We start from the raw sequence: 12,500 nt of genomic DNA, 5'->3' as shown, positions 1-12,500 counted from the left end.
AGAAGCTGAAGTCATATCATGAGTGCAAAAACATGTGAGGAAAAGGGGGGGACCTGGGTGTACACAGCATACACAGCTGCTCTCTTCAGGATCAACGCATCAACAGTCTATAACCACAAGAGAGACCAACACCTAGGCCTATATGCAGCAAATGGATGCATCTTCCTCTAGGCTTCTATTCAAATTCTTGACGGTGAATTTCATTTAAGTGACTATAGAGCCTATTGATAATTCAGTTCAGATGGACTCACTGGCCAGTCCACAATCACCATTGATTGCATGGGGAGGGACTTCGGGTTCGGTTCATGATGTAGCTTATTGGCCCCACCCTCCAATTCCAATCTCCTTTTTGTAGCGCTTGGTGAGAGAGTCGGCCTGTACCGTCAGCTTGGACAGCACGCCTTGGAGCCCGATCAGGTGGTACTGGAACTGCGTGGCCAAGTCCTCGTCCTCCTCCTCCTCTTCTTCCTCGGACGAGGATGATATGGAGGATGAGAATGACGCCGACGAATCCATGCGGGTGAGCTTCATGCTCTCCTTGCGACTCTCCTCAGCCGCGGCGGCGCACCGTGCATGGACGCCCCACTCGATGTCGATGCGGATAGACTTGAGCAGCTGGTAGTAGCTGTACATGTCGCTGTCGGACTCGTCCATGTAGGATTTCATGGTGCTCATCTCGCTCTCCTCGTCCAGCGGGACGTCCCGCAGCAGGCTGGGCACCATGACGGTCTGGTCCATGTTGTTGACCGCGCCGATGAAGCGGTTCATGGCGTTGAACAGGGAGTTTTTCTGGGTCTGTGTTTCTATCAGCTGCATCATCATCTTGGCGAGGCTGTTTCTTCCCGTAGAAGCAGACGTGAAACTGAAGGTCCGAGTTGTTTGCCAAATGAACGGGATAGGTTCTTTTTCAGTCGTTCTGTGCTCTAATTCGGCTGTAATCGGCTTTACAGAAGCGGCTGGTTGTCTGTAAATGCTGGAGCAGAGATTGGCTGTCCTGTAATTCGCGTTGATAGGGGGGCACCAGGTTGTTTTGTTGTGCCTTGGTGAGTGTTCTTCTTCTTTTCTGCCTGTTGTGGTGCGAGTCCTCTTCTTATAGAGCAGGTGGTTTCGTGTTCAAGGGCGGTCCCAGAACCTGTTAGTCAGGGTTTTCTTCTTCTGCAGCTGTAATCGGATCCCAATGACCTGGAATAGCACAGGCGGCAGATATGTTTGGCACGGTTAAAGAAGAGGAGTGGCTTAAGTTCTATAGCCTATGTTATATCACATCGAAATCCACTGAATGCAGAACGCTGGAAATATAAAGCAATGCAAACTCGTCATGCCCAGACATTCATACAGTTATCAGCAGCTCAACTGAATACACCCAGTGCTATGCGCGCGTAATTACGCACAAAAGTAGGCTACAGTCAGTCCTTGTTCATGGTAAACAGTCTTATCCCAAAAACAGGACTTACCGTCCGTGGTATCTGTACAGCCCTGGATGTGGTATCTGTTAGCCCTGGATATCGGGTTATGTTTTGCTCTGGTGAAAAGAGTGGCTGAGATTACATCACCACATCCCACATTCTGTTCCGATGAGCCAGACAGCAAGACGGGGTGAGGCCTCACGGAGCGGACCGGCTCATGAATATTCATGAACCAAGCCATCAGCCCACTGCTCGGGCCCCCAGTACAGCGAATCAGATGTCCTATGCAACTCTTCGGAGGCGGGACAAGCTCCTGTCTGACCAATGGCGAAGCACCGTTCAATCGCTCTCATAGAAAACAGAGGCAACACGTTGTCGAGCTCTGCCTCTCTGAGGCTCCCTGTACTGGACTAGTCATTATTACTTTATGGACTGACTGCACATGTGTCATATCAAAACTAAAAGTGTAGAAAAGGTCAGAACATACATTTTCGTTCTCTATTTTCTTTCTCCCTTTAGCTCTGTTTTCTAACATTCCCACTATCATTTTGACTAAATTGCCATACTAGCCTAACTATCTAGCACAATAGTCCAATAATTTTATAAAACATCACAACAAAACAACCCATAACAACTATATACTAATAGTAATATATTATGGTTATACTATAAAAAAGGCATCCATACAGGGTAATAGGGTCACAATAAGTACATTATTGTGTGACACAAACACCATAAATCCCTGTATTACCATAGGACAGAAAAACACTGAAGAACAATGAGTCCACTATAAGCTATAATAATCTTTGAGCACCACAGACACACTAGAAGTCCCTATGGGAATATCGTAGTGATTTTTCCTCAGGGTAATATTAAAGTAAACATGTAAACCGGTGCTTCTGACTTGGTTGTCAGGTTACACTTGAAACCAAATTGTTGCCCCAGCAGATATCCACTTATGAGAAATGGACAGCTGATCCATCTCCTTTCTCCAAAGCACGGCTGCTGCTGTGGTAAACACGGGGACCCCCACACAGATCTGCATCAGAAATAGGCACAACATACTGGAACTGCTGTACCTGAAACCAGAGCTTTTGTCAACACTTTCTGTAAGACTGGCAACATGTTTTGCACTATATTATATTTAGGCCCAGGCACATAGGAAAGCTATGGCTATGAGAGGGAGGGGAAAGAGCGAGGTTGGCATGCACCAGGTGCCCTGATAGATACCACAGGACCAGAAAGAGAGATCTACGGGCACACTTTGTTCCGGATGTTTGCGAATGAATCAGTGTTCAAGAATTGTGGCTTGGCAAGAATGGGGAGAATGCAAGCATGGACTGCAAAACCTGTTGGTTTGGTCTCTCCTCTATCTCTCTCTCTACACTCTCGTCCTTCTGCCTATACTCTTGAATATGTGCACGTCTATCTCATCTCTACTCAAAACTACCTTTTATTCTACTGGTGATAGTCCCACCACTCCCTGTCCAGAAGGCTGCTCAATTACCGCTCCCCCACAACCGGTCTTCCTCAGAGGCTACTACTGTATACAAAACTTGTCACTCCTGAGCTGATCCCACATCCAGATGGAAAAAAAGGCAGATCAGCAGAGCCACAGATTGTGGGCCACTGCTGATCAGATAAGGCCAATGAGCCTGCTTTCCTTTCTCAACAGTGCTGTCAATCAAGACACCCCCACCCCTGCGACTTTCCCTTTCCCCCCGGGAAAGCCCTTTCCCTCCATCAGAGGGCATTCTGTGTCTGACTCTGAATGCGACAAAGGAAAACTCGGATCGCTTCGGAAGGTTTTTCTCGATTGCATGTTATGTCAGAAGCTGTGTGCATCCGCTGTTACGGAGGGTGTCATCATCATCCCGCAGGCTTCAAAGAGAGGGAGGTGGGTGAGGACGGATAGGAGGAGGAGGAGGAGGTGGTGGTGGGGAGCTGCACTATACAGGCAGCGAGAATGGGAACTCTAGTACTTGTCAACACGACTGCATGTTGCTGAAAAGTGTGAGCTGTGAGCCATGGGTGTCTGAGTTCAGCGGGGTAACTGGAGGAGAAGCAGAAACAACAACACGAACAACAATCACAACCGCTCAGATCCAAAATAGATTGTGGTAGGCCTGCTACCTTACAGGAAGCAAGAATTCACTGAAATAGCCTATAGCTGTAGGTTTAGGAGAGGGTGCTCTCTCTCTCTCTCTCTCTCTCTCTCACTCTCTCACACACACACACACACACACACACACACACACACACACACACACACACACACACACACACACACACACACACACACACACACACACACAGAGGAGAGAGTGTGTGAATGTGCATAGTGATGTGCAGTTTTTCCTCTGTATGCTTTTGGAAATGAAAAATTCAGCAAGACCAGCGATTTAATAAGATTTTTAATCAGATGAAATTGCCCTTTGAAAATATTTCCATAGCATGAACCACTGCTGTGATTAGATGCTATGTGTTCTTAATACTAAATATTCATTAGGCTATTACATATTCAATATTCATTAAGGGCCTTTATGTTAGTTGCGATGTGCTTGCCTTTGAGTCTTCCAAAAACCTTTGCAATGAGGCTTAAAAAGTACATCTCAAATGATCTGAAACATTTGTAAGAAACGCTCTGGTAACACTTTACAATAACACAAATAATGTAGTAGTTACTAGTAAACTAACCATTAACTAATAGTTAGTTAATGAGTAGTTAATGAATAATTCGTCATTAGTCAATCACTAGTTAATCAGTTAATGAGTAGGTAGTCATTAGTTAATGATTAAGTTCCTGAGTAGAGTAGTTAGTCATTAGGCTACTTAATGATTACTGAATGTCAGCTCGTGAATATAGTAGTTACCGTAATCATTAGTTACTGATTAGTCGGTCAGTTCCATGAGTAGAGTAGTTAATCCTTCATTAATGTTTAATAAATGTCAGTTCGTGAATATATTAGTTCATCCTTAGTTACTGATTAGTCGGTCAATTGATGCATGCAAATTGTTGCATCATACTGAGTAGTTAATGGGTACTGAATCATTACTTAGCCTAGTTATTATCTGACCATTAGTTAGGCTACTCTTTTTGTGTACCCTATTGTAAAGTGATGCGTCATACTGGGTAGTTAATGAGTAATGAATCATTAGGCTACTTAATTATTACCTGATCGTTAGTTACTCTTATACTGAGTAGTTAATGAATAGTGAATCATTACTTTGTTATTACCTGCCAATTAAAGTTACTCCTTTTGTGTACCCTATTGTAAAGTGATGCAACATTAATTAATGAACGATTAACTACTCTACTCATGGAACTGACCAACTAATCAGTAGCTAACTAATAGTAATCATTAAAGTCCCTTTCATCATCGTTCAAATTTGGCTGGTGGCTTATTAACATAGGTTCCTGTGATGTGATGAACTCAAAATGCTAAATAAAAAATAAAAAAATTCTGGTTTCCAGGGACTTTAAGTAATGACTAACTACTCTACTCAGGAACTTAGATAGGCCTACTAATCATTAACTAATGACAACCTACTCATTAACTATGATTAACTAGTGATTGACTAATGACGAATTATTCAATAACTACTCATTAACTAACTATTAGTTAATGATTAGTTTACTAGTAACTACTACATTATTTGTGTAGCTTATTGTTAAGTGCTACCAACGCGCACCTGTCTCTCAGTGTCCATTTTTAAGATAGGCTATTTTGAATTGTCTTCATGCACGCAAAATATTTGTATTTTATTATAGAAATGTAAAGGTGTGTGTGTCTTTCTGGGGAAAAAGGCAATTTAAACATTCTTGGTCTGTTAGAATTCTTCTCACCAATATTTTATAATTTAGTAGACTGCATTTGTTGACTTTGTGAGCTGTGCGTGCGTTGATGCGCGCGCGTGTGTGTGTGTGTGTGTGTGTGTGTGTGTGTGTGTGTGTGTGTGTGTGTGTGTGTGTGTGTGTGTGTGTGTGTGTGTGTGTGTGTGTGTGTGTGTGTGTGTGTGTGTGTGTGTGTGTGTGTGTGTGTGTGTGTGTGTGTAATAATAGGCCTAGTATAGCGCTTCCCTCGTGGATGACTCCCCCTAGCCAAAGCCCATTAAAGCCTGGTCGGGACGGGAGGTGGAGGCGAGGAGGAGGCTGGGCCGGCACGGAAGCCAGCGGCACGCACGCTCCATTAGCGGACCCACTGCCGCGCCGATCTGCCGCTCATTTGCGTAACGAGATGAGAGCGCGCCCCGGTTAGCGGTCTCCCTGGGTAACGGCCTCCCCCCTCCCGGCCTGAGCGCTCCTTGTTTCCGGTGCGCAGCGCACACAGTCACGGACACGCACGCACGCACGCACACGCACGCACGCACACACACACACGCACACACACACACACACACACACACACACACACACACACACACACACACACACACACACACACACACACACACACACACACACACACACACACACACGGGGGGGGGGGGGGGGGGGGGGGGGGGGGGGGGGGGGGGGGGGTCGTATCGTATCCTCGTCTTTTCCCTCTCCGGAGCTCCGAGCCTCAAATTCCGTTTTCCGCTGATGCTCAAGCGCCATCATGTGGCGGAGATTAGTAACCTTGGGCTACGGGAGTCGGGACCCACATGTAAGGAGAACCATCGGCGGGTGGCCTGTGTGGTAATAGGAAAACTAGCCTACAGGCGGTGATACAAATCACAATCACTATATTATGTTTCAGAAAAGCATTTGACTATTATATTGCTATTGGCTAATAATATCATTCATGCATTCTCTTTCTGATAGATTATCCTCATAGCTATAACCTACATCAGCTTGATATTCTCTACAATGACAGGCTAGCCTATGAATGTATGCCAAAGATTTATGTCAGGTTAAAAAGATGGGTAAACTCTATTTAGCAGTGTTTATATGGGTTTGTCCTATATTACAGTAGCCTACATTAGTCTAGTAGGAACGGGGGTCCCCGCGCACCCGAAAGATATATTTTTCTAACATAGATTTTTGTACTCCTCAAGGTGTCTAATAAACAAATTTTGTTGTTACCCCGTTGAAATAGTGTCCCATGGGTCCGTTTGGCGGCCATCTTTGCGGGCATATTGCGATGTCTGATGAAAATGGATAAGGGTCATAACTTTTGAACTAGACGTCATACAGAGACAAATGACACCACTTTTCTGTATGATTTCTGCATGAGGAATTGATTGAGAGGGTTGTTTTAATGATTTTAACATGTTTGGTATAGTAAAACTCAAAAACATTAGAAAAAAGTGTCTAATTTACTCTCAAAATCTTGCAAAAGAAATCTATCTACATATTAGTCCATGGGCCAGAAGGGTTGGGAATAATGCTCATATTGATTTTTGGCAAGGTATACATCTCTAAAGTTAGAAAATATGTGAGAGCATTGCACCAATGGTAGCTAAATGTGTGTTATCACTCGATTTATAACACCATGCAAAACATAATAGTTGCGGGACTTTTAGGGACATTTTAGGCTAAGTTCATGCAAATCAAGTCTAAAAGCACCAGATTTTGCCCAGAATTAGCCCAGGGCATGCTCTAACAATTGAGCCAGAGTGCCCGAGCCGGTGACCCCCGGGGTCACCATGGCGGCCAAATCCAATATGACCACTGTCCTGGGACTCCCATGACCAAGGCTTGGGAACCTTCAGCATGTAAAATGGGGACTGCTGCAGGCCAGCTTCTACTACTGGAATCAGGCAACCTCTGTCCAGCAAAATATCCAGAGTTCAGTACGTGGGGCTGGTACTGGGACTCCATGACCAAGACTTTGGAACCTTACTGGACCCATCTTCCAGATGCCAGTAAAGCCTGAGCAATCATTCTCTGCTGCGTCTGCAAAAAGTCATGTAGTGGGTGCTGTGAATGCTGTAAAGCTGGAGCCTGTGGCACCTCAATGTGGATGCAAGACTGCCTGTACCAACAATGAGGGTCGAGACAACACTATTTTAGTAATCTGGCTGTGGATATAAGGATATAAACAAAAACCACTTGTCATCTGAAGTCTTTTATGCAAAATCAGTCACCCTGGTAAATCAAAAGGACTGAGCACTTCTAACTCAATTCAACCCATGGACATAAGTAGGCTACTACTCACTTGTACATAGGCACCAATATATGTTTTCTTCTGTTTTTGTTTCTGATATTGTAATATTTTGTTCAAATTCTAAACACGTTTGATCAGTATTGATAGCATTTCACATTTATGGAGAGCATTGATGCACAGACTGGCTATTACCTGTATCAATGGGAATGGGTTCTACTATATTTCTCTAATTGTTTCAATAAAATCTGTAAGATACATACTGTAGATTGTTTGTTTCCACCAGTTTGATGGTAACTTATTCTTACAAGTCTACACTCAATCTGGATGGAAGTGTATGTAAAAAGAAAATCAGTTAGCGGCCATATTGGTAGCCTACTTACTATGCAAAGTAGAGTGCTATAGATAGATTAAATCATGAATCTGAGTATTACAATGTGTTTCTAAAACTCAAAAACCATAAAATGGACACCGAGTTTACTAAAAGCATCAACAGTTATGGTAAAACTCATATTCAGGTAGCCGCCATCTTGGAAATATGCAGATTAAGGGTCCACACACATCTTCATTAGTAAAGATAAGCATTCCAACACCTTTCTAATGGTCAAAAAACATAAGATAGACACCAAGTCTGTATTTCTAGCTCATCTCTTTCAAAAGTTATAGCCAAAATCTTTTTCGGACAGTGGTCATATTGGATCTGGCCGCCATGGTGACCCCGGGGGTCACCGGCTCGGGCACTCTGGCTCAATTGTTAGAGCATGCCCTGGGATAATTTTAGAATTGATTTGCATGAACTTAGCCTCAAATGTCCCTAAAAGTCCCGCAACTATTATGTTTTGCATGGTGTTATAAATCGAGTGATAACACACATTTAGCTACCATCGGTGCAATGCTCTCACATATTTTCTAACTCTAGAGATGTATACCTTGCCAAAAATCAATATGAGCATTATTCCCAACCCTTCTGGCCCATGGACTAATATGTAGATAGATTTCTTTTGCAAGATTTTGAGAGTAAATTAGACACTTTTTTCAAATGTTTTTGAGTTTTACTATACCAAACCTGTTAAAATCATTAAAACAACCCTCTCAATCAATTCCTCATGCAGAAATCATACAGAAAAGTGGTGTCATTTGTCTCTGTATGACGTCTAGTTCAAAAGTTATGACCCTTATCCATTTTCATCAGACATCGCAATATGCCCGCAAAGATGGCCGCCAAACGGACCCATGGGACACTATTTCAACGGGGTAACAACAAAATTTGTTTATTAGACACCTTGAGGAGTACAAAAATCTATGTTAGAAAAATATATCTTCCGGGTGCGCGGGGACCCCCCGTTCCTACTAGACTACATCTACAGTAAACCAGCCTTTTTGTAGGCTATATAATAGGCTTGTTAAAATATAAACTATACCTATAAATAAAAGTATAAAATATAGCCTCTCAATCAAATATAGCCTATATCTCAGCTATATTTAGGTATATTAGGCCAACAAAATGAACAAAAAAAATGCAGAAGTCGTATAAGATAGGTAGTACTAAAATATAGCCTATAGGTCTATAGGCTATCTCAATTAGGCCTATACAAAATGAACCCAAAATAGGTACAGAAGTCGCAACAATCCCACATGAGTCGCCTCTAGTTTCCAGAGAAATCAGTGTGAAAAGTTCAGACTCCTTCTGAGCGCATGCAGCCAGTGGCTCCTCTCCACTGGAGAATGTTCTGATTTGTTCAAGTCCTGTCGGAAATAATGGGCTAATTGTGAGTTCAGTGCACATGAACGACCCAACCAAGTGGTAAAGACTGGGAAAGTCAGAATGAGATGCCAAAGTGCTTGAAAACGTGACATGCTGTATTCGTAGTGTAACCTATGAACTCGGAAGTAGGAGCTCACACAGAGCACATGAAAGCAGCATCTCTTTCCCTCTCCCTGTTTTTCTTAGCCTACACACACACACACACACACACACACACACACACACACACACACACACACACACACACCATAATCTTAACCCACACAATTAACCATCACCATGGCTCACCTTAACCCCTTACCTCTTATCCTTCCTCTAATTCTAACACTGATCCTATAGGCCTACCTCTAAAAATAGTCTACCCTTCGTCCTGATTAAGGTGTGCAAAAACAGTCCTTAAACAGAAAACATTTGTAGGCCCCAGGATAGTAAAACCATGACTCAAGCAGAACCTGTATAAAACAGTTTGACAAAAACAATGAATCAGGAATTACTGTTATGATAGAGGAAAAGGCTATGAGGTGCCTGTAGCAAAAATGACTCAACTCTCACAAAATTGTTATTCTGAATATTTATTGATAATAAGACCACTGATGGTGACTTAGTCCAGGGATTCTCAACCTTTTTCATATAAAGGACCCCTAATTTAAACCACATTAGGCCCACAGACCCCCATTTGATGAGATTTCGTCTTTCAAACACAAATCTGAGTTTTTTGTTACATATGATTTTATCCAGAATTTCATGACTATGTGTATTGTAGGTAGAGATAACAGTGAAACTATATAAAAACAGTAACTTTTCTACATTCTCTAACTGTGTTAACTTCTTGTAAATGAAATGAGGTCAAGTTTAGCAATTCAGTTTGCTGGGGACATCCTGAAACTCCCTCAATGATGACCCCTGGTGGTCCCCGGACCCCATGTTGAGAACCACTGACTTAGTCAATAGTAGACGGTAGCATGGTGCGATTTCTTCTTGAGTGTCTGGTGACCCCATGTGTACGCTGGGTGGCATTACAGTTTAGTATTTACATGACTATATTCTGTGTGGGGAGGAAAAAGCAGTTTGAATGTGCTGGAAAATACATACATTCACCAAATAAATGTACAGCTTCAGAAGCAATATGTTTTTAAAAGCCACGACTAGCCTGACATCCTCAAAATTAAAACACACACACACACACACACACATGCACACACGCACGCATGCACGCACGCACGCGCACGCACGCACACACACACACACACACACACACACACACACACACACACACACACACACACACACACACACACACACACACACACACACACACACACACACACACACACACACACACACACACAGACACACACACACACACACACACAGACACTTTCTCATACATGAACTTACACAGTCAGTCAAGTAGACAGTCAAATAGACAAGCCTACAGACAAAAACACGCATGTGCGCGCACACCCACACAGAGAAGGAGAGATATAGAAAATCACTTGGTAAAACAGTAAACTAGATGTGAACCAAACCATTAATAAATATACAGCAGAATTTAAACAGCTATACATGTTGCACGATACTCTCAAGAAAACATTGGCCACAACTATTTTTCAGTGCAAGCGTTCTACAAACTATCAACCAAATACAGATCAACAGCACAGAGTGCAGTCTAAACTGAGGCATAACATTTACACTGTTTAGCGTGTTAGAATGTGAAACATTACATCATATAAATTACATTACATATCTACAGACTGAGATGATGATGGTGATGACATGTTGATGCATTTTTTTTAAACCAACATAATTAGAACACTATAAATACAAGGTCAAAAGAGCTGGAGTACTGAAAACACCTGTGCCTCTGATTTCGCGCCCCCCCACCCCCACTGTAACATTACCTCCCACTTGCAGAGAATGATTCATAACCATCATGAATTGATATGACCTTTACATATATATAGTTATTTTTGATTGAAGCAGGCATTTGTCACGATGTTGAGAAAAGTTTCCACATTGCTGCTGTTTCTTTCAATGAGTGATTATAGCAAAGTCAACATTTTAGGTTAATAGAAGACATAGTATCGAAGCTTTCTCTTATTGTGACAAGTGTCTGATGAAGACAATAACCAAACACTCCAAACTGTTTCAAGCTCAATTCAGAACCAGAGTTGATCTATAGTCCCACCTAACAGGTTTAACCCACCTAACAGGTTTAACCCACCTAACAGGTTAGACCCACCTAACAGGTTAGACCCACCTAACAGGTTAGACCCACCTAACAGGTTAGACCGACCTAACAGGTTTGACCCACCTAACAGGTTAGACCCACCTAACAGGTTTGACCCACCTAACAGGTTAGACCCACCTAACAGGTTAGACCCCCCTAACAGGTTTGACCCACCTAACAGGTTAGACCCACCTAACAGGTTTGACCCACCTAACAGGTTAGACCCACCTAACAGGTTTGACCCACCTAACAGGTTAGACCCACCTAACAGGTTTGACCCACCTAACAGGTTTGACCCACCTAACAGGTTTGACCCACCTAACAGGTTAGACCCACCTAACAGGTTAGACCCACCTAACAGGTTAGACCCACCTAACAGGTTTGACCCACCTAACAGGTTTGACCCACCTAACAGGTTTGACCCACCTAACAGGTTTGAGCCACCTAACAGGTTTGACCCACCTAACAGGTTTGACCCACCACTGCCCTTTATTTGGTCATTTTATTTTCCCCATAAAATTGGATGACTTACATTATGCGACCGCTAAACACAATTTAAAGTGTATTTAGAAGCTGTAAATGCTTTACAATTTTAACACTAGCTGTAACATGGGGGGGGGGGGGGGTATTTTTAAGTTATAGTGGGAGTTTGAAAGCAAATATAAACAGAATGTCCTTCAATAATCTGTATGTATCAAATTATTGTATGTATATCCCAGATTGGGGCTTTAAATTATGTTGAAATAAGAATAATTGTATCATGTCACTTCACATTTTAATCTGCCATTGGATTGATTTCTTAAATTGCATATTCAGGACAAAAAAAAGTATTGTGCCTTGTGCCTAAAAATTCTCTATTCTCCCTTTACTATCTGTTGTCAAGTTTTCTCATTTCCCCAAATCATTCTAAACTTAAAATAATGTATCATCTTCAGTAGATTCTCAGTTCAAAAAATGTCACAATTATAGGAATATACATAGGCGAGGAATAGCAAAATCCAACCCAAATC

General features: G+C 42.5%; 1 protein-coding gene across 1 annotated transcript in view; it reads right to left on the bottom strand.

Annotated features, from left to right (window-relative positions):
* mid1ip1b (MID1 interacting protein 1b) overlaps positions 1 to 1,099 on the bottom strand; it is a 1,641-nt gene extending 542 nt beyond the window's left edge. The window contains exon 1 of the mRNA XM_083639380.1: positions 1 to 1,099. This exon is cut by the window's left edge and continues 542 nt beyond it. Coding sequence (XP_083495506.1) covers positions 316 to 822 — 507 coding nt within the window. The 5' untranslated portion in view covers positions 823 to 1,099 and the 3' untranslated portion in view covers positions 1 to 315.
* Between the last annotated feature and the right edge of the window lie 11,401 nt (positions 1,100 to 12,500).

The sequence above is a fragment of the Poromitra crassiceps genome (assembly GCF_964638095.1).
Source record: "Poromitra crassiceps genome assembly, chromosome: 6".
Classification (NCBI taxonomy): domain Eukaryota; kingdom Metazoa; phylum Chordata; class Actinopteri; order Beryciformes; family Melamphaidae; genus Poromitra; species Poromitra crassiceps.
Note: the sequence above shows the minus strand (reverse complement) of the source record. Positions and strands in the feature narration are given on the sequence as shown.